The sequence below is a fragment of the Zootoca vivipara genome, chromosome 6 (genome assembly GCF_963506605.1).
Source record: "Zootoca vivipara chromosome 6, rZooViv1.1, whole genome shotgun sequence".
Classification (NCBI taxonomy): Eukaryota; Metazoa; Chordata; class Lepidosauria; order Squamata; family Lacertidae; genus Zootoca; species Zootoca vivipara.
The window spans coordinates 83,595,801-83,621,408 of NC_083281.1; the positions used below are offsets into that span (position 1 = coordinate 83,595,801).

The 25,608-nt window shown below is 45.3% G+C and overlaps 1 protein-coding gene across 1 annotated transcript in view; it reads left to right on the top strand.

Annotated features, from left to right (window-relative positions):
- The window catches only part of TMEM201 (transmembrane protein 201), a 48,739-nt gene that overhangs the window by 14,489 nt on the left and 8,642 nt on the right, over positions 1 to 25,608 (top strand). Inside the window, exons 3-8 of the mRNA XM_035118993.2 lie at positions 3,539 to 3,733; positions 6,754 to 6,930; positions 7,602 to 8,002; positions 9,754 to 9,957; positions 22,976 to 23,199; positions 25,170 to 25,241. Coding sequence (XP_034974884.2) covers positions 3,539 to 3,733; positions 6,754 to 6,930; positions 7,602 to 8,002; positions 9,754 to 9,957; positions 22,976 to 23,199; positions 25,170 to 25,241 — 1,273 coding nt within the window. The remainder of the gene's footprint in view (positions 1 to 3,538; positions 3,734 to 6,753; positions 6,931 to 7,601; positions 8,003 to 9,753; positions 9,958 to 22,975; positions 23,200 to 25,169; positions 25,242 to 25,608) is intronic.

Sequence of the window (25,608 nt, forward strand, 5' to 3'; positions counted from 1 at the left end):
CGTGTCTGTGCACGCGCGGGTTGCGATTCGGCGCTTATGCGCAAAGCGCGATTTAGCACTTCTGCGCATGCGCCAAAACCCAGAAGTAACCCGTTCCGGTACTTGTAGGTTTGGCGCAGAGCGCAACCCAAAAAGACGCAACCTGAATTGGCTATAACCCGAGGTATGACTGTAGTTTGTTAAATGTGCTGAGAGCTGTTAGGAGGTTTCCTGTTCCCCTCATGGAGCTACAATTCCCAGCATTCTGGGAATTATAACTTTGAGGAAAATAGGGTCTCTTAAACACCCTTTACCTTTAACAAACTACAGTTCCCAGGATTCTTTGCCTGGGGGGGGGGCATCACTGTTAAAGTGCAGTAATAGTGCTTTAAATATATGGTGTGAATGTGGCCTAAGTTTTGCTCTAGAGTAGACCCATGGAAATGAATGGACCTAAGTTAGTCATGGTCATTGCTTTCCGTGGGTCTGCTCTTGAGTAGGGCTAGCCTTGGGTACAAACCTGGTGCCAACCCATGTGCATGTGTCTGTTCGATATTGGTGTGTATTAATTTATGAATTCCCTTTTACATCGATCTATCATGTATCTATCTGAATTTCATTACATTTATATCCCACCTTTTTTCTCCCGAGAGGAGCTCAAGGTGGTGCACACACACCCCGTCTCCGTTTCATCCTCACAGCATCCCTGTGAGGTAGGCAAGGCTGACGGGTAGCAACTGGCACTGAAGATACGCAATACAGTTTGAACACCTTAAGGCAAGAGACCTTTTCACCCAGCTGGAAAAGCTTGTCAAAGCAAAAATGTAATTGGGTTGTTTCTGGGAAGTGCAGATTGTGGGTGCCTGCTGTATCTCAGCAGGGCTGCTGCTCCACAGAACAGGGGCAGCCACAACAAAGGCCCTGCTTCCAAGTTGTTATGGTGTGGGCTTCTGATTTTTTGGGGTGATTTTTTTTTATTTTTTGGGGTCCCTGTTGGTAGAATTTACTGGCAGAGGTCGAGGGTGGGAGCTTTAAAGCAAAATTTGGTGTAACGAGTGAACCACCTTTGGGATTGAAGGGAGGAGATTGTTTTGGGGTGTGGAATGTTAAGGTAAGTGGGGTAGATTTGGAGTGAGCATTGAATGAGAATCGGATGGCAGTGGGCTTAGAAGGTAACTTGACAGCTTCAGATGAGTTTACCTGTGAGTTCACCTGACCCCGTACGTATATGCTCGCTCCGCCTCTTCATTCTGCAGAATGTTACAATGCACCACATAGTACTCATTCTGCATTTATAAGGAATCCATCCTTTAGCTTGACAACACCCACACTTTGGAACTTCCTGCCTTTTGAAACCAGGGAGCCGCCTTCACTGCACTCTTTTAGGTGCCTGCTAAAATTGTTTTTGTTTAGGCCAGCCTACCCATACATGATTTTACCTTCCTGGATGTTAGGTTATCATTGATTTTAATTATTATTCTTTATTGAATTTATATACCTCCTTATACCTGGGGGTCCCAGGGCGGTTTACAGAACAAAATCAAGATATAAAACCACAAAATACATAATAAAAATAAAACCAACAACCCAAAAGCCCCTCCTGACACACACAAAAAACACATTTTAAAAGGGCATAGGATGTAAATCAGATCAACCAAAGGCCTGATTAAAAAGGAATGTTTTTGCCTGGTGCCTAAAGGTGTATAATGAAGGCGCCAGGCGAACTTCCCTGGGGAGAGCATTCCACAGACGGGGAGCCACTGCAGAGAAGGCCCATTCTCGTGTTGCCACACACCGGAGGAGGCAGAAGATAATTATTTTTGAAGATTTTAAATAGTTGCTTTTGATGGATCATTTCATTGTGTTATTCATTTTGTAAACCACTTTGAATCTCTGGGTGTGTTTTTTTACAATCAAGTGGTATAATATACATTTTATGAAATAAAATCCATCCGTACTTCACACTTTACTGTGAATTGGTTCCTCAAATAAACTCTGGTACAATTTTTATCCATCTTCCGTACAAGAGAAGCGGACTGTTGCCCTCTCACTCAGTTCTGCCTTAATTGGATATCACCAGTTTTCCCGTAGGTCCTCCGGTTGGTGAGACTCATGAAACCAAATGCCCCAGTTATTCTTATGAATTGACTTTGAAAGATCCCTACTGGATCTTCAGATCAGAAGGCCCATCTAGTCCAGCATCCTCAAAGTGGCCAACCATGTGCCTATGGAAAGCCCACAAGCAAGGCATTAGTGCAGAGGTGCTCTCCCCACTTGAGAACCACAGCAACTGGTTTTCAGAAGTATACAGCCTCTAACCCTGGAGCATAGCTGTCAACTTTCCCCCTTTTTAAAGGGGGAATTCTTCCGAATAGGATTCCTCGCGAGAAAAGGGAAACGTTGACAGCTATGCCCTGGAGGGTAGTACACAGCTGTCATGGCAAGTAACCACCAATAACCCTAGCAGTGAGAGTTGGTAGGACTTTAATTAAGGTTTGTTTTGTGGCATACCACTTGTGGGTTTTCCAAACCACAAGCCTGGGTTTGGCCGTGATGCTAAGCCCAACTGTTTCTTGGCTCACACCAGCAAGAGGAGCAAAGAAGAAGGGCGGGTTATAAACTTAAAACAATAATTTGAAATGATATTAATAACTTATATTCTATTAGGCTTATGCAGGCAGTTAAGAATGCATCTTTTCATTGTAGGTACCTGTCAGGGGGCCTGATATGGCTACTCTAGAGTAACGACTCCAGCATGGTCTTTTTAGGCTTTTATTAAGTGCTGATTATTTACAGTGTTCAGAGCGGTAAATATGCATCCTTAAGGTGAGGTGTCAGAACCTCCGAATGGCGATTGGCGCGTTTTCTTCCAGCACAGAAGCTTTGGGAGACCCAACCTCTTCCCCCTACGTTTGCGTCGCAATTCGGGAGTTGGGGGGATTGGCCTTCCCCCCGGGCCCCCCACTTCCTGTCCCACCTGGTGCATGGGCTCCGCAACCTTGCCTGAGCCTCGGACCCCACTTCCTGACTCTCCGCTAGAGGCAGAGCTCTCCCTACTCTCTCCAGCGCTTGGGGATGGGCTGGAACTTAAGATGGGAGGGACTTCCCTGTATCCCTTGTCCCTCACAGTACCGTAGCTGATTTCTGATTTTAACTCTTTAATATGTTTTTTTATTGTATGGCCGCCCACAAAAAGGGTCTTCTCTGTAGCAGCCCCTAAACTGTGGAGCTCCTACCCCACAGAGGTGCACCTGTCACCTTCATTATACAGCTTTTGACATTTGAGGTGTAAATTTTTAGGCGCCACCTTAGTTGTTTTAAAGTGTTTGTAATATTGTGCTCTAATGTTGGGTGTTAATGTAACCTGCCCTGGAACCACAGGCTGAAGGTAATAAAAATTTAAACAGTGTACAATTGTTGTGAGCAGCTCCATTTTTTAAAAAAAATAATGAATCGCAGTGTGTATATATTTTTATGAATAAATAAAATAAAAATGTTGTAGAGCAGCAGGAAGGAGACTGGAGTAACCAATGCCTTCCCTTTTGATCCCTCTTGGCAGAATGGAGATTACAACAAGCCGATCCCAGCTCAGTACATGGAGCATCTGAACCACGTTGTCTCTGGGGCCGGCGCCTTCTACGACCCCACCAAGCCCCAGCAGTGGGTGAGCAGCCAGGTCCTTCTCTGTAGGAAGTGCAACAACCATCAGACCATGAAGATTAAGCAGCTGGCGTCCTTCACTCCCAGGGAGGAGGTATGAACTGATCTCGGGACTCAAAGCAGCCCTTCATTTTAAGATTCTGGTACTTAACCTTCTTTAAGGCCATAAACCCACAAAAGGGGAAGCTCAACCCAGGAGACAAATGCAACCCTATGGATCAGGCATCCCCAAACTTCGGCCCTCCAGATGTTTTGGACTACAATTCCCATCTTCCCTGACCACTGGTCCTGTTAGCTAGGGAGTTGTAGGCCAAAACATCTGGAGGGCCGCAGTTTGGGGATGCCTGCTCTGGATCCTTTGTGGTTGTTCACATTGTTCTATTTCATGCACACACCATACTTTTAAATGTACTGTATACATTTAACATCCCCACCAAAAATTGTGGGAGCTGTAGTTTGTGTGTGATTTCTTTCATGGAAAACTTATAATTCAGCGACCGATTAAAATAAAGAGGAAACAATACAGTTGCATTAAAATTACACACAAAAGGATGCAGCTTTACATTGCTGCATTCACACTCCCTCGGAAAAATAATTATTATGGATATTGGGGTGGAGGTAGCAACATGCCCTTTCCTTGCTTTTCTTTTTTCCTAAAGATTTGCTTTGTTAATAACTATCAAGATGTTGTCCTCAATGTCTTACGGTATTCTCACTTGAAGTTGAAAAGTTATTAAGAACAAAGAGTAGCCCATTTCACAGGAGGCTTTTGAATATTGTTATTGTGAGGGGGTTACTTTAGAGTAGTCGCAGCGCACCTCTGTGACAGTTATCATTTTATCTAAAATGAATTTTAGTTTATGAATCTAAACTCTGACTGCATACATCTGCACCATACATTTCAAGCTTCCCCACCCAAAAATATTATTATTATTATTATTATTATTATTATTATTATTATTATTATTATTTACCGGTATTATTTATACCCCGCTCATCTGGCTGAGTTTCCCCCACCACTCTAGGCGACTCCCAATCGAGTGTTGAAAACAATACAGCATTAAATATTAAAAACTTTCCTAAACAGGGCTGCCTTCAGATGTCTTTTAAAAATAGGATAGCTGCTTATTTCCTTGACATCTGATGGGAGGGTGTTCCACAGGGCGGGCGCCACTACCGAGAAGGCCCTCTTGTCTGGTTCCCTGTACTAACCTCACTTTTTGCAGCGAGGGAACCGCCAGAAGGCCCTCGGCTGAACAATGGGGGTGGAGACGCACCTTCAGGTATACAGGACCGAGGCCATTAAGGGCTTTAAAGGCCAGCACCAACCCTAAAAAAAATCATATAAAAAATCTTAGGGAATGTGTTCTTCCTATCAGAGCTGCGACTCCCTGCATGCTTGAACTACAGTTCCCAAGACCAGGACTCTTGGGGAGGGAGGAAGCCATGTTCTTTAAATGCATGGTGTGTGTATACAGCCACAGTCTGAATTTGGAATGCCCTGGAAGTATCTTCTGCTGCTGCCTTCTCGTCCTACCCCCTTTGTCTCTCTTACCTTCCCCCCCCCCCTGCTTTCATGTGTCACTGCCTTCCCCACTCCAGCCAGTAAACTCCAGGTGGTGACATCTTTGAAAATGCCTGCCCCACTTATTTCAGGTGCCATGGCAACCAGGGTAGCAATGGCAAGACACGGGCAGGCTTTCCCCATCCACGACTTAACACAAGAAGCTTTTTGTCTGGTTGGAGGGTGCCTTGCGGGGAAAGTGGGCTTGCATGGCTAAGCGCATGGGGAACCTTTTTCCCCTTAGTTGAGTTTCTGGGGGACGTATGATTGAGAGGGAATTGAATCTAATGCTGGTAGTTCTTAGGCCACATTCACACAACACATTTTAAAGCACTATTATGCCGCTTTAAACAGCTGAATCCAAAGAATCCATTTGTTAAGGGAGTTGAGAGTTGTTAGGAGACCCCCGTTCCCCTCACAGAGCAAAAATTCCCAGAGTTCCTCAGGAAGAGGGTTTTATTGTTAAGCCATTCTGGGAATTGTCCCTCTGGGAGCGGGACAGGAGTCTCTTAACATCTCTCAGAACTCTTTAATAAGCAACAGCTCCCATAATTCTTTGGGAGAAACCTTGGCTGTTTCAAGTGGTATCATAGTGGTTTAAATGTGTGGTCTGAATGTGGTCATGCTCTGACTTGGTAGGATGTTGTTCCCTGTGTTGTATACAATAAGACCCAGCAGAAAAATATTGATCCATCAGTGAAATTTAAAATGGCCCAGGACAGTGGTTCACAAACTTTTTCTCTGGGCCACACTTTCAGAATAAAAATTTGCTCGTACCACACTGAATTTTTTTATTGATAAGAAATACATTGGAAAACGAAAAGAAACAACTCTTAGCACTGATTGATTAATAACACGGAACACCCAGAAAATATAAATTAATGCAGCTAAATAAGAATATGGATTATTCCCAAAATATAATTTTAAATGAGCCTCTTACACATGTATCATAATAATGTATACATGAAATTCATACTTATTTAGTCATGTTCTGGATCACCACTAAGGAATGTCCTCAGTTTCACTTGAATGTCCTTCAGTTTCACTTGATACTCTTGCTTTCTTTTTGAAAAGATAGCTATCCCTTTTCTGCAAGAAAATAATATTTTTATACTATACCATACTTCACTACACTGAAATGTTTAAATGTTTCCTTGAGTGTCTTTGAATCTCCCTGCCCACACCAATGTGGTGTGCCACACCTTTTGAGAACCACTGGCATAGGAGTTTTAAAAGCCTGAGATGGTGGGGATCAAGGCTTTTTCCCCCAGTTGGAACTCACCATTGCCATTATAAGAGAACAAGGGAGGCGTTCGTGGTGAGTTCCGGCACCTCTTGTTCTAGAAAAATAGTACTGGTGATGATGTTTTCTGCCTGGTACCTATGTTCCTCTCTTCTGCTTCTTCTCTAACAATGAGGTAGCAGAGATAACTCCTGAAATGGGAGCATGTGTAGGGTGCTCTTTTTCTGGTGGGGATTGAAGCCGGAAGTGTCTCCGCTTGCAGAGCATCTCCTGTCCCAGCTAAGCTTCTGCTCCTTCTTCCGGGCAGGGCAAGTACGACGAGGAGATTGAGGTGTACAAGCATCACCTGGAGCAGACCTACAAGCTCTGCCGCCCTTGCCAGGCCGCAGTGGAGTACTACATCAAGCACCAGAACCGGCAGCTCCGCGCCCTGCTGCTTCGGCACCACTTCAGCCACCGGAAGACAGACAAGACCTACATGCAGGTGAGGGAGAAGGAACATGAAGGAACGTCTGTTGATTGGGGGTGGGCGGGGCACAGCACTTGGGCAGGAAGTGACAGCTGTTCATTGGGCAGGGCATCATGTTTGAACCCAGAAGAGGATGGAAACACAGCGATGGTGGAATCTGAATCATGCATTTATTTTTAAATCGTCATATTTTCTCTTAAGTAGGGCTTTCCGATCCAGCACACTTTTCTCATTCTCTGTTTCTTTACACCAGGCCTTCTCTCTTCTCCCCATTTTTCTGCCACTGAATTTTCTCTTGCGCTTATTTTGCCACCCATGTGAAAATTGGACCAAGGGCTGCATGAAATTAGGGGTGAGGCTGCAAGTTGCCAACCATTACGCTACATCACATTTTAGGGTCATATGTGACCTGTTTCCTATGCTATGCCACAGTTCAGTGTTACATGGGACCTGGGTCATATGGTACATCACAGTTTAGCATTACATGCGACTTGGGTCACATCACCTTTCCAGTGGTTTAGAAGCCTACCTAGAATGCAAGCATTTCTTGCCTGTTAGCTCAGAAGTTGCCAAGAGAACCAGCTTGATCCCGCACAGTTGCGTTCCCTTCCATGTAGGTATAAAGACGACTCACACAGCCTGTGCTGTAATCTTGTGATTCTGAAGGTTCTTCTCTTCCCCTGCAGAGTTTTTATGCTGCGGCTTCATCCACCACCACAGCCACAACCACGCCGGCCCAAGTGATTGCTCTCCGGTTCCTGGCCTTCCTCAGCTGTGTTGTTCTCGTCATGATGGCCTTGTACGGGTCGGGCAACCCGTTCTCCCCTGAGCATGCAACAACTCCTGCTCCGGCAAGCCCCGGGCCAGTGAGGAACGACACTGGCTCATCGCCACCAGCAGTGCCGCCACCGGGCAACGGCACTCTCCTGGAAGTCCTCAGCTGGCAGGAAGTGACCCGGCTGTTGCCAGAGCAAGTCGTGGAGACTCTGAGAGTGGCTTGGTCTTACGGGAAGAACCACCAGATCGCGGTGGTCGTCCTTGGGCTTCTGACGTGCTCCTTAGCCATGCTGCTGGCAGGACGGATTAGGTATGGGGGATTTGGGGGGGTTAATTATTTTATTCGTGGCACTTATGTACTGCTTAATTATGAATTATACATTTTATGAAATAAAAATGTCCCAGACATGTAGACTGTTGATGTGTGTTTTAATCTTTTTTAAAAAGTTTATTGCCGGTTTTTATCTTTTGAATATTTTCAAATTGTTTTCTTTACTGATAATTTTATTGTTTTATTCTCTTCATAAACCGGTTTGACGGTTTTGTAAGCGGTGTGTGTAAACTTTATGAAATAAATTATTAACGTTTCTAAGCATTGTATGTAGAAGCCATACAGAGAAGAAAGCAACGATAACAAAATCACCATAAAAACCATAAAATGCTCACCTTTTAAAATCCTTGCTGGAGTAAGACAGTCACATTTCCTGAAGATCCTTAACTTTTTTAATTGGAAACAGGTTTATTTTCTTCTCTGCATTGCAGCTTGTACAGTCCTTTTTTACTAGATTTTCTACCTGGCTGTGTGTCTTTGCAGCTGCAGTCAAAACTGACTTTTGCATTTAGTTGGCATGTTAATTACGTTCAAAAGAGGAAACCCATCTGTTAATCAAACACTGGGGATTTAGAAAGCAAAAGAAAGGGGGCTGCTGGTTAAAGGAACCCTTCCCCCACCATGGGAATTGGGAGACCAGCAACATCTAGGGGGCACAGGTTCCCCACCCCACTTCTAAAAGGATGGTGGAGTCTTAGGATTGTGGCCAACACTCTACCTGCTCAGAGTGGACCCATTGAAATGCATGGACCTTAGCCACGGCCGTTGATTTTAGTGGGTCTTTGAGTAGGACCAGTGTTGGATACAATCCAGCACCTCCCTGTGAGTGTTTCTGTTCAATATATGTGTGTATTATATGATGTATTAATTTACGGGTTGCCTTTCACATATGTTTCAAGTTGACTTAAACCAAAAACAGCTAAAGGAACAACTTAAAAAAACAGCTTGAGTACGAAACTCAGATATATAATCTAGGCGCCAAATAGGTCCTTAAACCATGGTAACAGTCGCCAAAATGGAATGTCTAGTTTCCATTTTGGGGTAAGGCGGCTCTGAAGTCTTATTTTTCAAACAATGAACTGGCTCTGATTGATTCTCAGTTAAACATCTGGCTAGTTCAGATGGCAATCTTCAGCTAGATTAAGAGCTTTGAGAATGTAAAGAAAAGTCACTTGATCCAGGGACAGCCCACATATATATTGGCCTGTTCCAACCTCTTTTTCTTAATGGTGACTGCTCCTGCTCAGGCTGCCTAGAAAAAGCATTTTGGTTCCAGAAATTCATTCTGATTGTACAGATAAAACATAACTGATAGAATTCTACAGGATGGGGCATTAACGTGTGAAAACAGTCCAGATTCAATGATCCCCAGACAGTGGATTTCAGGCTCCATCCTGGCACCCAGTTATCTTCAAGTGGTCACAAGAGGTCAAAAGACAGGTGCAAAATGTGCTTGGCTCTTGCCTAATTTTGCACACTGCATGCAGCTGGAAAAGCTTGTAGAAACAGAAGTGTTATTGTTTCTGAAATGTACAGATAAAGGGGTGCCTGCTGTATCTCAACAGGTGCTGTTCCACAGATTGGGGCAGCCACCCAGAAGGTCCTGCTCCGAGTTGCTATGGAGTAGGCCTGAATGGTCTCTTCCCCCTCCTTCCAACCTTGGTTCTTACTGCATGTTGTAGCCAATGGAGGCTGGTTTTTAAACTCTTTCCCCCCCCCCAATGTTTCAGGCTTCGCCGGATCGATGCCTTTGCCTCCATCCTGTGGCTCCTGGTGATGGGCTTCCACTTGGCAGAGCGCTACCTGCAGGCAGACACCCCCAGCTGGCTCGACACAGCCAAGTTCGGCACCACCTCGCTGTGCTGCCTGGTGGGCTTTGCGGCTGCTGTGGCCACCCGGAAACCAACGGGCCAGCGGAGACCCCGGCCCCGAAGGTCAGAGCCAGAACAGTGACTGTCGGGGGTGGGACAAATACCCTGAAAAATCCAAGCCTTCAAATTCACTGCTGCTGGCGCTCCTCTTTTCTCTCCCTTCCTCTCTCTTCCTCCCCACCCCCTTTTAATTTTGTTTTAGGTTGCTTCTCTCCCCCACACACTTTCTTCCCTCCTTTCTTATTATACCTTTAAGAAACTGTGAAGCGTCTTCCTTCTCCCAGCTGGCTTTAGCACAATTGCAGACCTCTCCCAGTTGCACCAGTACTCCTTCATCCTCCTCCATCTAAATCCCAGACGCTTCCAAAACAAATCACACTCTGTGAATTGCTCCGCTCTGTGTGAATTGCCCCATAACATGTCGTCCATCTTGGTTTTTGTTTTTATTTGGAGGTGGGAAGGCTCTCTTATTTCCTTTTTTGTGGTGTGTGTACCACCAGCTATTCACAGTGAGAATCCCCGTGTGTTATCTCAACTCAACTTACTTGCCATCAGTGCTGCAGACTCTAAACCAGTTTGAAATGGGTTTTGCTGTTATGTCTTCCCTCAATACTCTGAAGAATTTTGTGTGCACATGCATTTTCTTTTTGAAATTTTTGCGAGTGTCGAGAATCAGTAGTTGGCGACCCTTTAGAACCAAATCGTATTTCCCAGGATTCCTTGTTTGGTTGGGAGCTGTGATGGTTCCAACTTGATTGAAACTAGTTTAAATGTATAGTGTAGGCATGCTTTAAGGGGTTAGGTCTGCTTGGTGTTTTGGAGTTTCTAATTTTTATACTGATGTACATTTACATAACAATGCTACATAAATAGTGGAGTGGACTTGAAGTGGCTCTAAACTGGACTCCCCCCGCCTTCCTTATTCTCAATTAACAGCATGTTGCTGCTTGTGTCTTTTTAATTTCTGAGATAATGGGGCGTGTGTGACTTAATTAGCAAACAGCAACAAAACACCCTCTTTTGATTTCAGTTCAAGTTGCGTTGTGCTAATATTTGTTTAATGCATGGCCACTTTAGCCTCTCTCCCCCCCCCCAGTCTTCTCCCCTCCCCCCCCGAAAAGCCCTGCCCTTAAGCCTTAGTTCCAGCCATCCTGGGATCCAAAGTGGATCAGGATGCTTGTCGTTCTGTCAAAGACAGTGACATCAGCCACACTGTGATGCTGATTTTTAAAGGGGGAAAGGGCGCAGTGATGTTGGCAGCTTCCTGTACGCTGAGCCAGCCGAAATGAGCCAAGAACCCTTCCTTTCTGCTTCTTATTCCCGTCTACAATGATGTCTGCCAAGAATTCAGTGCTCAAACAATAGGGTGCCTGGCTGAGTCTCTTCCATTCACTGAAAGTCCTGCGTCTCTTTATTGAACATATCTCTGCCTTATTTGCTGGTATGGAGTTGTACGTCATTCTTTTTTAAATATATATTTTTTATTTCATAACGTTTATACACTGCCTGATTGTAAAATAAAAAGGCTCAAAACAGCTTACAAAAAGGTAAAAAGAGTTAAAACTATTTAAAACCTACGAAATAATCAGTGATGAGCTAAAAACAGATTAAACACCTGGCAGCAATCTGGGTAGGCTTGTCTAAATAGAAACATGTTTAACAAGTGCTGAAAAGACTGCAGCGAAGGCGTCTGTTTGGTGTCAATAGGCAGGGAGTTCCAAAGTGGGTGCCGCGAAACTAAAAGATGAGTTTCTTGCAAATACAGAACGGGTATTATGTGGCACCTGGAGCAGTGCCAGTTCTGCACTGGCATTTTTAAATATAACCTTGCTTTTAAAAAAACTATACTTTACAGCACACATCACACACAAACTCCCAGGGATGGAGTCTCTGTGGCACCCACCCAATCCAAGGGCTTGATCAGCCCTCTGCTGTTTGCCTTTAGCAAAGCTACATCAGAGCACTCCTGTGACCCTCATGAGTTGTCTCTTGGCAGCTTTTCCTGCTAAAGTAGTGATGTTCCTAATCCTGTAAGACAACAAAGAAGGATCTCTAGGGATGTTTATTATCATTGTTATTTGATTCCTTCACCGTAAGGTGACCCCAGGTGGGGTTAAAACAATTGTTTTTTTAAAATAACAAGATTGAAATTGGTTGAAATAATTTACAGTCGGAAAGAGAGTGTGGACCCTAAATATATATTTGTTGCAGCAACTTACAGAACAAGTTTTAAATTCTTACAGTAGACTATTTCAGCTTTCTCCTTCCCATCAGTTGCTCTGATAAGTGATGCTATTTCCAAAGGTGGTGGCTACAGAGCCTTGAAGATAGAATGCTCAGAAGGCCTTCATTTGCTATTAGAATGTAAGGTTTCTGGGTTTTTCTGTCACTATAATAGATGTGTAGTTTCAGTGACTAGCTGCATCCCACCAGGACAAACTTGTCTGAAGTGCCATTTGATGCTTTAATTGCTATATTTCTTCCAAATAGTATCTGGTGTCAGAGGCCAGGGTGAGGAGGTGCATTGTCGGCCTACGCTGAAAGCGAGGAAAGTGCCCATTGCAACTCTGTATGAAGTTGCTGCAGTGCTTGTTCTGAAAACCTTCCAGGGTTTTTATTTTTAATTGTGGACCGCGCCCTCGATAGACTGATGACCTTTAATGTCGTATTTGTGGTTGTTTATTACCAGATTGGTTCACAGCTTGAGTGGGAAGGCTCTGCACGCGTTTTACAGTCTTTCTATTTATAATATTTTAGCTTTCTCCCTTGAAGGAACACTCACACAGTGTTCCCCTTTTTATCTGCCACAGAACTCAGGCGTGTTGTTTACCTTCCACAGAACACGCTTAAGGCAGAGATTTCCAGACTTGTTCCAAATCTGAAATTTGTCTTCTAAGCAATCTCGTTTGTCTGTGGCTGGCTGCAGGGGATCATAGAAAATATTCTGCGATATGCGCACACCATTCATTGAGGCGGGAGCCGGTTAGGGCTTCTTTACGCCAGCTGTGCTGTGATTGCATGAGACTTAACACCATTCTCCATGGCTTCGTGTTGCAAGGGAAGAAGGGGTAATAGATTGGAGTGGCCATCCTAGAGGGAAGCTTGTCTTCCACTATTGAAAAACAATAATCAAAATACATCAGAACACTTTTAGCACCATGCACTGAAATCTAGTTTGCCCTGACAGCAGGATCCCCTGCACTTAGCTTCCAAAGACCTGTTTGAACAGGAGGATCTTAGCCTGCCAGCAGAATGATAACAAAGAGGGAGCCAGGCTAACCTCTCTTGGGAGGGAATTCTGCATTGTAGAAGCAGCCACCGGAAAGGCTCCCTCTCTTTCTCGTACTTCTGATGTTGATGGGTCTGAGAGAAGGCACTCACCTGAGTATTTTAGCATTGGGCAGGTTTGTATAAGGAAATAGGATCTTTCAGGTAGCCTGGGCTCAAGCTATTATTCCTAGCATGATGAATTTTATTCTTTATTGCTGTTCTTTAACCTTTGCATGTTCCTCTTTTTTTCATGTGTGTGGTTGGTGTGGGGGCTGCTATTATACTTTACCCTAAACACGTTATCCTCTATCTCTACTTTCTTTCTCTCCCTTCTTTCCGGCAGTGTGTATTTGTGGCTCAATGGATGGTGCTTCCCTTTGCTTTTTAAAAACCGCTTTAACTTTGGTTGTTGTGTTTTTTTAAAAATAGCCTGCTTTTGCAAACAGGAAACATTTTTTTATTTCTTTTGCCATTGCATGAAGGCTGGCGATTGAATTTAGCCTCATTAGCCAACATGATTATTTATTCTCTAATATTATTATATTAAAAGCGTATTTAACAGAGGCAAATAGCTTCCTTTCTTTTAAAAGCTCTTCTTTTTTTAAAGTCACAAAAATAGAAGGTAGGTTATAGGGGAATGGGGTGTGTGTCATATAAACAGTTTTTCCTTCTCTGAATACTACTTACGGTAAGGAAAAGTGTAGCCGTTATTGCCTTGTTCCCCCTGGAAAAAAAAAGCTTGATAAAACCTGACTTTGAAGGAACAGTGTCTAGTTCTGAAGGGTGTATATGTGTGAATATCAATCTGTCTTCTGTGAAATTCGCTAGGTTCTATGATGGAATGGCACTATGGGTTAAACCACTGAGCCTAGGGCTTGCCAATCAGAAGGTCGGCAGTTCGAATCCCTACGACGGGGTGAGTTCCCGTTGCTCGGTCCCAGCTCCTGCCAACCTAGCAGTTCGAAAGCACATCAAAGTCCAAGTAGTTAAATAGGTACCACTGGCGGGAAGGTAAACGGCGTTTCCATGCACTGCTCTGGTTCGCCGGAAGCGGCTTAATCATGCTGGCTACATGAGCCGGAAGCTGTACGCTGGCTCCCTCGGCCAGTAAAGCGAGATGAGCGCCGCAACCCCAGAGTCATCCGCGACTGGACGTAATGGACAGGGGTCCCTTTATGATGGAATGGGGACCCCGGTGTGTGCATTTTTCTTTCAGTAATTGCAAAGGAAGCTGCCTTATACAGAGTCAGACCCTTGATCCAGGGATTGAACACGGGACCTTCTGCATGCAAAGCAGATTCTTTACCGCTGAGCTATGGCAAATCATGGTTTGCAGTTCTGGGCTGCCAGGACATTGCAAAGTGTCCATTCAGAGCCCTGCTAAACCATCATCAAGCTCCCTGGCCCATGACTGATAAAGAGCATCCTGCAATCCATTACTGAGATGAGAAGACCTAAGGCTAAAAAGGGCATGCTAGCCACATGCTTTCTGTGGTCTTAATGTGTTCTTGCTGTTGAACATGTGTTGCAGCCCTCTGAGTAACCTCAGCAGGGGAGTTCTAGTATGGTCTAAACTTCAATGGAAACGTGAAATGTGAATTATGGGCTGGCTCAAGCCTTCTAGCGTGTTTCATACTCTTGGAAAGCAGCCCTGTTTAATGTAGCTGTGGGGTTGGACTAGATGACCCTTGGGGATTCCTCCCAACTCTACAATTCTATCACTTTGCCTGAAGAGAGGAGGGCATCCTTGAATGGTTACCTCTCCCACTTGCTCCACTGGGCAGGTCCTTATGCAAATTAGATGTCATTGCTTCACGTAGGACAGGAACATCACTCCAGCCCCTTCCTTCCTGGCTCCCCAGCGCAGGTTGAGTGACAGAAGGCATATGTCACCCTTGTATTTTGAGGATATATTTACAGGAGCATATCCATTCAGGAAAATGGTTCGGCCTGTTTGGAGGACTGCTAGCCCTATCACTAGGAACGCTATCAAAGCAATACGAAATGACACCTTGTGGTGGATATGTGCGAATGCATCCCAGTCTCTTTCGAAATTCCTTTCTGGTAGGCAAGTGGGTTTCTGATATGGACCTGGGACTGTGGCATGGAGTGAGGGAGCTATTTATCTCTCCCCCAGCCTTACCCGACACAAAGGAAAAACATTCTGCAGTAGCAAAGACATAAATGTACCTTTGTTACCAGGACAAGCAGCAGGTGGGGGGGAGGGGGCAGCGGCGGGTTTCATCGGGAGAACAGCACAAGGAGGAAGAATTAATACTCTCCTCCTCCTGTGCCACATGATTCTGGATTGGAGCCCCTCACTGCTGTGATCAGATTCTCTTTTTAAAAAAGAGAATGCACCCATAAACCTCTGTTGCAATGTGGTGTCTAACCCTAAAAGAGGTTATGGGAAAGCTGTAGACCTACCAGGTGTCGTTGGACTTCAGCTCTCATCGCTTTCAACCATTGGCTGTGCTTGCTGGGGCTGATGGGAGTTGGAGTCCAACAACATCAAGAGGGCCACAGGTTCCCCATCCCTAAAACCTGTGTCTGTGTGGGTGCGTGCGCGTGTGCATTAAAAGTTGCTCTTTAATACATTGTGAATGTTGCAGGAAAACAACTGAAAAACAGGCTTCCTTGAGTTATACTCGCCAAGTGGATCTGAGCCATCACACTGGAAGGTTCTGATTTCCTGGTGGCTGCCGGGAAGGGCATGAGAACCTGCTGCATGGTGGCCCTGACCGAGAAGGTGGCAGCGTTCAAACAATCCATACCTCGGCTTCTTAAGTCTGACCAGGCTCTCTTCCTTTTCACTCCTCTCTTTTGCTGCAGCAAAACCACAGTCAGAAGCCTCTTACTAGCCACAGTTTCCTAGTTTTCTTTTTCCTTTCGAACCAGGAAACCGTGGTTACCCGCTTCAATATAAGCCAAGGATATTTAAGCCATGGCTTGAAGTTGTTTTTCACAGCTTGGCTTGCTTCAAAGGTACATAGTTATCTCGCCCAGATAACTATGGGCAAAGGTCAGGTGTGGGCCTCCAGATGTAGCTGAACTCTCAACTCCTCATCAGCTGGACCAGCAAGTATGGTCAGTGGCCTGGAAGAATGGGAGTTATACCGTAGTTCCTAACTACATCTGTAGACCCAACAATATCTGGAGGATCAAAGGTTCTGCACACCTGACTGATCAAATCGTGGGAAGGGAAGAATGAGCAGGCTTGCACATGAGAAAATGTAAAATGGATACTCTCCGGGTGAATGGTATTGGAGTGATCCTGCGTCACCTATGATCCAGAGACATTTTTTGCATGATTTGGAATGGGGATATAAACTCACATTACTTCCATTCATCCAAAGTTTCCACACCTCAGCCAGGTGCCGGGGGGTGGTCTTTCTCTTCTTCCTTCCCCTTTCTCAATTTGGTCCGGATTCCCTTTGGGCTAAAAAGGTGCAATTCTGCTGCCCCACACTGATTTGTGCCTCAAGGTGCATGTGTCCCCTTCGGTGTGAGTTTAGCTTTCCTTTTCTCCCCTTCCTCTGCAAACCCAGAAGATTTGTGAGCACATAGCATATACCTCACTCAGCACTGTACACTGTCCCATGATCAACTTGATGTGTCTTTATTATTATTATTATTATTATTATTATTATTATTATTATTAGCTTTTTTAAAAATCTCATATTTTATGTAGCATAACTGTGCCTCATTGTTCAGTAACACACTTATCATTGTTGTAAACACTACTTGAACTGCCAAGTTTTGAAAAATAAAGGGCTCCTTAGCCATAAACCTTTTCAAAAAGCGCTTTTGACTCCACATCCTTCTTTTTTGTTTGTTGCCTTCCTTTCACTGCTCCCACTCCTTGGCAGTTTTGCGTTGCTGAGTTCAGGGATGTTTTAAAGGGCTTCTTTCCCGTTTTTCTTGGCTGCCAGTACTGCAGGTGGGGCAATTTGTTCTAATCGCCAACAGAGAAATTGTAGTACAGAATCAATGAATCTTGAAACCCAGCCCCCAATGCACCATGAGGACTAGTAACAGAGAGCAAGCCAGACAATAGGAAGCCAGCGTAATCTGCGTCAAGGTAAATTATGCTGGTCTATTTTATGCCTGTTCCAAATTCTGTTCAGGAGTGGAGCTACTGGCAGCCGAGCTGGCCCAAGCCTGGCAGAAGGGTGGGGGGAAGCCTTTAAAATAAAGTTTGACTTCTTCCACCTTTTTTTTCTGGTGCAACTTCTGTGTTGCTAGGTCACATGACTGAGCTGAAGGGAGTTTGGAACGGGTACAACTCCCACTTCCACAAAACATCAGTCTTTTGGATTTGCCCCTGGTGTCCTGGCGAAGGCCAACCTCAGCCAAAGATTTGCCTCTTTCCGCCTCTGCTCATTCTAGCTGATCTCGGATTTGAATGTCTCCCCAACTTGTTCCAAAGTGAAAGCTCTTGGGATTTGAAAGGAATCTTTTTGACCAAGAAGCCTGAGGGATCCCTCAACCCCCTCAGAGGCTACCCAAGACCACCTCCTTTTTGTATATTCATAGAACCATAGAATTGTGAAGTTTTAAGGGACCCTGAGTATTATCTTGTCCAGCACCTGCAGTGCAGGAATATGCAGTTGTCCCATACGGGGATCGAAACTGCAACCTTGGCATTATCAGCACCATGCTCTAACCAACTGAGCTATCCAGCTCCATCCTTCAGACAAGAATTAGCATCTGCATTATGGATGATTTGGCTTTTTTTTAGTGGTATACTTCAATTTGCTCCTTAAAACTTACGTTTTGTTAAAAGTCTTTTCTTGGTACTAGATATTCCACCCTTCAAAAGAAGAAACTTTTGTATCCAGAAACAACCTCTCAGGCCCAAAAGCTCAAGATTCCCCTGAGAGATCCATTTGCCTAGCAGTGAATCTTGAGACCTGCTTTAACCAAATGTCTGTAGCTGTTGCTGAGCCCATGGCCTTCTGTGGGTCACTGCAACATGTGCTTTGACTAGTCCTTGCCTCTTATTCCACCCATCTTGCCATTCTTGTGATATTCTGCCTTCTTAAGAACCCCTCCCAAGCTTAGCTGCTGTTACAGATTCCTGGCTGGTGGAAGAGCTGACTCAGGGCAATGCTTGCATCTCTAAAAAATGTTTGTATACGGTCTTCTCTGCCCTTCAGAGCATCGTGCACACAGCATGTTAAACAAGGAGGTTTGTGGTTCTGCTGCAATCCTTCGTCTATCTGGTACCTTCTGGATGTTTTGGACTACAACTCCCATCAGCCATCTGTGACTGATGGGAGCTGTAGTACCCAAACATCTGGAGGGCCCCTGGATTCCAGAGTCTCATGGATGAGACACAGAAAGAGGAATTCAAATTGCAAAACCTAGGTCTGGCAAAGGATGAGTGTTTTTGTGTGCAAGAGAAGGGCCATGATCCTTCCAACCGAATCGTAGAATTGAAGAGTTGGAAGGGACCCCAAGGGTCATCTAGTCCGACCCCTGTAATGCTGGAATCCCAACTAAAGCATCCTCCCACAGCCCAATATCCATGGCTGGCATTAACAAACACTTCACTTTTGCCTTCTTTGAATATATATGGGACTCACAGAATCTGAGAATCTTAGGGGGGGGTGCAGTTCTTTCAAGGCCAAAGAGAGAGAGAAAATCTTCTGCACGCTTAATTTACTTTTTCCCAGCTTCCATGATCCAAATTATCTCCTGTGAAATCCCAACAGGCGATGGCTTCATCAACCATGGTTCTCCATCCCTCAAGATTAATAAGGTCTCTTCTACATTCTTTCTGAAAGGGGGGGGGGAGTCCACCTCTATTATTGCCATAAACGTTTCTCTTCTGCATCCAACAGCAGGAGACAGTCTGGGCTGCTTTCTGTGTTCTACAGCTTTGAATGGCGCCCCCCCCTCCCTGCCAGGATCCTCTTAGCCAATGGCCGCGAGGCATGCAGATGAGCCCTGATGACTGGCCTATCCATGATGCCGGAATTGGAATGCAAAGCAGGTCATAAGAGTCTTGCAAGTTGGCGAGTAGGGAGGGGGAGAAGTAGAGCATTTTGCAGCATTTAAAAGTGCATTTGTTAAAAATATATGAGGCAGCTCTCATCTCTCTTTTTAAAGTCCTGATAAGATTGAGCTACCATCCACACTGGAGCTGATGTGAAGTAAGCACAAATAGAGGCAACCCAGTTCTGTTTAGGTTTTCTGGTAAGCAAATCCTATTGAATTCAGCATGACTTACTTCAAAGTAAATGGGCATTTGCTTGTAGTTTCCAACAGTATGTTAACCTGATTTGTAAAAATGTTACGAGAGACATTGCACATATTTTTGTAAATCAAGAAAATCTTTAATTATAAAAAGAATTAAAAAAACAAAACAGTATGTTAACCTTACTGTCACAGTCTATTTGCAGAGGTGCACCCATCTATAAGCCACATATGTGAAGTCAAATGCTTTTCATGCATGAAAAGAACCCTTGGTTTTCGGGGGGGGGGGGGGGAATAAAATTACTTTAAGTCCTCTTTGGCACACATCCTTTTGATACGTAGCAGCAGGTAATGGCTTTGTTTTTGAAGCCATTCTGATGAAATTCCCCAACTGTTTTTCAATCCCCATGGCTCAGCCTTATAAATGGTGGCTCTTCTACTCCACCTCTCCGTTTTATCTTCCCAATGACTGTGCGAAGAATGCAACGAGCCTAAGATCACCCAGTGAGCTTCATGGCAGAGTGGAGTTTTTCCTGGTTTTAGGCTTCCAACGTTTGCAGTAGACATTCTAGCCAAGAATCTTCTCCTACAGAGAAGAGTTCCCAGAGTAGTTCTTTATATCCTAAAAAGTTTGCTCGATGCCTCTGTTCAGCTCTGGGATTTTTGACTAGGTTTTAACACATTTTTAGCTGCTGCAGATGCAACTGAGACAAAATCTGTGCCTAGGCTCCCTCTTCGCGCCTAGGTCGGTTTTTTTCCTTTTGTGCCATGTCTCTTAGGTTGTGAGCCTGAGGGACACAAGGGCTGTCCTGTCGTGGGTATTTGGGAGCCTTTTTCAGCTGAAGAGCACAACAAAAATGCCTTGTTGTCATAGCCATTTTGCCTTGTAACCACGAAGCTTTAATTAATGGGAAGGGGAAATCTTACGATGAGCGCCCATGAGCCACCGGGATTTTAGGAGGAACTGTGGCATGAGAAATGCACACACTGCAGGACGTGGGTGTAGTTCTTTGTCTGGGATTTGGACAGATGGATGGATGGATGATTGAGATCCCCAAAGACAAGGTAGGTGATGGAGGGCTTTCAGTTACCTGTATCAGCCCTTAGCAAATGATGTAACTTCTTATACTGCATGCACATGTATAAGAACATAAGAAACTGCCTTATACTAAGTCAGAGCATCCGTCCATTGCTAGCTCAGTACAGTAATGTCTTCATGGACCGCTATCTACTCTCCAGGGTTTTAGGCAGGAGTTTGTGCAGGAGACTGAACCTAGTACCTTCTGAAGGCAAAGCAAGTTTTCTACCACTGAGCTGTGGACCTTCCCTGAAAGTGTAGGGACACAGGAAATTGCCTTTGATTCCATCTAGCTCAGTATTGTCCTCACAGACCGGAAGTAGCTCTCCGGGATTTCAGGCAGAGCATCTCTCCCAGGCAACATTTGCCAGAAATTGAACCCGGAACCCGTTGCATGTGCTGCACTTGCTGAGCCTATTACAGATGACAGGGTACTTTGAGAACTTAAGAGGAGCCTGGTTGCTGGATCAGGCCAATGGCCCAAATAGGAAGCCTGAAAGCAGGTCCTGGGTGCAACAGGATCTCTTCCCCACTTGTGACTCCCAGCAACTGATATCCAGGGGCATACTGACATTGGAGGCAGGGCAATAGCCGGAGTCCGGGAGGGGGTGCACATTCTTAGATTCGTTGGCACAGGCTCAGTTCCCAAAATATTAATAGGCAAATAATCTCACCTGCAACAATGCCTCCTCAGTGTGGTTTTGCTGAATTTCAACCCTGCTATGGCAACTTTTCCCTTTCTACCCCATCTAGAACTTTGTCTCAGGTGCTGTTGGCCTCTTGAAATCAATAGGGATCATTTTGTCTTCCAGCCCTGCTGTGGAGCAACCATTATACTCCACCCCCCCACCCCCACCCCAGGATTGCAAGTAGCTGCACTCTCAGTTATTTAGCCACTTTTTGATCAAGGCAAGAGGAGGAGGAAGTGTCTTTGCATTCACTGTGGGGATGTATGTGTGTAGGGGCAAGAACTTTAAAAGCTTTGAAAAACAAAATAATGAGGACTAGAAGCATTTGCGTGTGTGTGTGTGTGTGCGCATTTTAATAATTTAGCCTTCTGGAAGTTAGGACCTCTATAATTATATTAGGAAAAACATGCAACATGTTCCTCTCTTTTAAAAGAATGGAAGATAGAGATTTTTGAGTCCTCTCAGACTAGAATCAGGCAGCTTTTCTGTTGATATTTTCAGCAGCATGGAGAGTATTGACATTTAGACCTCTTTCTCCCAATCTCTAGTTGTTTTCAAACCATTCAATGCAGCTGGGACAGGTCTTAACAGGGGCATTGATCTTAACATAAGAGTAGGGCATTCATGGTGCCACACAGGTAAATATCCCAATAGGATTTACCCTCTAAGTGTGTTGATTTGCTTTCTTTAAATGAAATTTCCTGATCACAGTATTGGGAACATTGTCTTCTACACCTTCACAAACCATTTTCATAAGTGTATGACAGCACAGCGGGATAGCTGCTGGTAAGAAAATGAGACTCTAATCTCAGGGTTGTGTGTTTTAGCCACGTTGGGTGAAAGATTCCTACGTTGCAGGGGCTTGGACTAGATGACTCTTGTGGTCCCTTCCAACTCTCATGTTTCTTTGTGGTCTGGTGTTGCTAAATGCTCGAGTTGTGAATCAGGAAATCTCTTGTTAGAATTAACAAGGTGGTCTTGGGCAAGCCGTTAATCATCTCAGCTTCTCATCAGACCTACCACCCAGCATTGTCGTAACAATTTTTTGAAACCCTTTACGATTAAAAGACATAATGGTGGTGATGAAAACCATCTAAAGGACATCAGCCCCAGCGTCACAGGCTCTCCATCCTTGGATTAAAGGGTCCTAGGAGCTGAAAGCACCACCCAGAAAGAAGGCTCCATGTTGTGTCTCTGCATGAGTGTCTGTTCTGACTTCCATTACTCTGAAGAACTACAGTGACTAGGGTTGTATCCTGAAGTTTCTATTGTCGCTGACAGGCTTGTACTCTATATTCCACCTATACCATGTTCAAGCATCATGTTACCACTTTAAACAGTCCTGGCTTCCCTCAAAGAATTCTGGGAGCTACCATTTGTTGTGTATGCTGAAAGCTGGTGAGAGACCCCCCCCCAAGTAGCTTCACACTCAATCCCAGGGATCTCTGGGAATTGTAACAGTGCAGGGAATTGCAGTATATCCTAACACCACAGCGCCCTTAAAACAAACTACAGCTCCCAGGATTCTTTTGGGGGAAGCCACGGCTATTTAAAGTGGTACCATACAGCTTTAAATAGTATGCTGTGAATGTGTCCCTACTCAAGAGTAGACCCAATGAAGCCAATAGGCATAGCTGACTTCAGTTCATCAGTTTCATTGAACCTGCGCCGAGGATACCTTTGTTGGATTATGACCCTAGTTCTTCAGAATACTGTCTCTGTGGGCTGATAATATACTGACATGGCAATAATTTCAACTGTGTACTAAACTGCTCTGTGAAAATGGTTTTGCAGTGGACTGAGCCTACCAAGTGAATAGCCCTTTCGGGTCTCTCGTCCACAGGTACCTCTCTGGGGATGGTTTCTCTCCATTTCCATACGGCGTTGATCTTGGCTTTCCGTCACCTCCTTCTTCTCCCTCCATCTTCATCCCGACTCCTCCCAGCATGCTTCCACTGACCAGCCAGGCACTGTTCCGCTCACCGCGCCGAACTTCCTCTTCCTCTCTCCCTGGAAGGCTGAACCGGGCCCTATCTCTGGGCACCATCCCTTCTCTGGCCCGAACCGGTAAGATCATAAAAGAGGCAAGGCAATAGCCACAAGCCAAAGCATTTCTTTATTTGATTTCGCAGTTGCACCCCACTTTTGCAGCGATGGAAGTTGAGCCCAAGGCAGCCCCCGCAGATCATTAACAACAGCTTCAAAAATGAGTAAAACATTGCCCCCCCCAAAATATCTTTCAAGGCAGTTCCAAGACAGATGCAAACCGGGAAAGATCTTCCACCTTAAAAACCTTGCTGGAAGAAGAGGAAGGCTTTTCATAGGGCCTAAGAGATGGCACTTGTCTAATATTCAAGGGGAGGAGATTCCAGATGGCAGAAGCCTCCACACTAAAGGCCTGCTTCCTACTTTGTGCAGAACGGGACTCCTCATAAGGTGGTACCGTATCTGCAGGACGCCCTCGCCTGCAGAGTTCTATCATCGGCTAGGCATATAAAGGGGTGAGAGGATCTTTCGGGTATCCTGGTCTTGAGTTGCATAAGGGGTTTGTGCACCAGAACCTTGAGATTGCCCTGCTAGCTAATAACTGACTACAGAGACCACAGGACTGATGCAGCTGCAGGTGTGTGTCAGAAGACGTCTGCTCGGTGCATGACAGTACAGATGCAGATCCACAAAGGGATGGGCACCTTCGACATGCTCTTTAGCTGCGGTTCCTGCATTGTAAGGGGTTGGGCCAGATTATCCTTGTGGTCCCTTCCAACTTTTAACGTTCTATAATCCTGTAATGTTTTCCTGGCAGCTTGGGACAAGCTTCGGGGCTGTGGGTAGGAGAAGGAAAACAGAAGGATCTTTTGAGCAAAAGGGCTTTAGGAGAAAAACAGGAGGGAGCTGGGGGTGGGCCGAGGGAGAAATGCAAGATGGATACGGAACGAGAAGCGCTCCTAACGCTTTTCGGAAACCGGCAGCTTAATGGGATTCCTTTTCGTAGTTGCTGGGTTTGATTTTCTTACTCCTGGCTTGACGCAACATCTTCTCTCAACGTGTGTGTGTGTGTGTGTGTGTGTGTGTGTGTGTGTGTGTGTATACTGCACAACCACCCTCTGCGGAAAGCTTCTCTGGATAAAATCGATACAGTCATCTCATCCCTGTCTGGAAAGACCCAACTTCATTGGGTGGGGTCTGCAGAACAGCTATGTCATCTTAAGTTGAACTTCCATTTTCAGGCGCAGTCTACCTCAGCACTAGGAACTGGGGAGACAAAGTGCCAGATGCCTTCCTATCCTGATTTGGGGCTTTCTGGCCATGCAGGAGATGGGATCCTAGACTGAGATGGGCTTTTGAGCCAGCCCAACAGGACTCTTACTTTCCTATAGTGGGAAGGGGCATAGGCCAGTGGCATCTGCACTTGGGCCTGGAGAGAACCTTCCCTGAAATCTCGGAGAGCTGCTGCCCATCGGTGTAGACAGTATTGAGCAAGGTGGACCATGGAAATAACTTTAATTATAAAGCAGCTTCCTTGTTATTTTAGCACCCGGGATGCAGGTGGCGCTGTGGGCTAAACCACAGAGCCTAGGGCTTGCTGATCAGAAGGTCGGCGGTTCGAATCCCTGCGACGGGGTGAGCTCCCGTTGCTCGGTCCCTGCTCCTGCCCACCTAGCAGTTCGAAAGCACGTCAAAGTGCAAGTAGATAAATAGGGACCGCTCCGGCGGGAAGGTAAATGGCCTTTCCGTGCGCTGCTCTGGTTCGCCAGAAGCAGCTTTGTCATGCTGGCCAGATGACCCGGAAGCTGTCTGCAGACAAATGCCGGCTCCCTCGGCCTATAGAGCGAGATGAGTGCCGCAACCCCAGAGTCAGTCACGACTGGACCTAACTGTCAGGGGTCCCTTTACCTACCTATAATTCTCACGACAGCCTTGGACCTCCAGACCCTCAGAAATGCATTATTTGGCACTTATCATTCATTTAGCATTCTCCTATGTCGTTGGGGATTGCTGTAGCTGCATGTAATTTCATTTTATTTTTATTTTTTTAGATTCTGGCTACCTCTTCAGCGGGAGCCGGCCACCATCCCAGACCTCTCACTCCAAAGAGTCTCCTACATCAGGTGAGAAGGGCCAGGACATTGTTCTGGGGTGCTTGAACTTGCGAGGAAGTTCCAGAACGAGCAGAGAAACTGATCTCTTTTTTGAACAAATCACACACACGAAAGACAGAGGGAGAAACCTTTGTGGTCCTATATTGCAACAGCGTTTCCAAATTCGGCAGGTCACAATAGCTTGCTCACACCAGTGACCTGTCTGTCACCCTTCTGAACCCTGTCTGGTGGGGAAGAGAACCGGACAGGGTTCAGAAGGGTGACAGACAGGTCACCAGTGTGAGCAAGCTATTGTGACCTGCCGAATTTGGAAACGCTTCGGTGGCAGGAGCCACCAAAGGAACAGATCTGCACTGGTTCTAAACCGGTTTTGCTA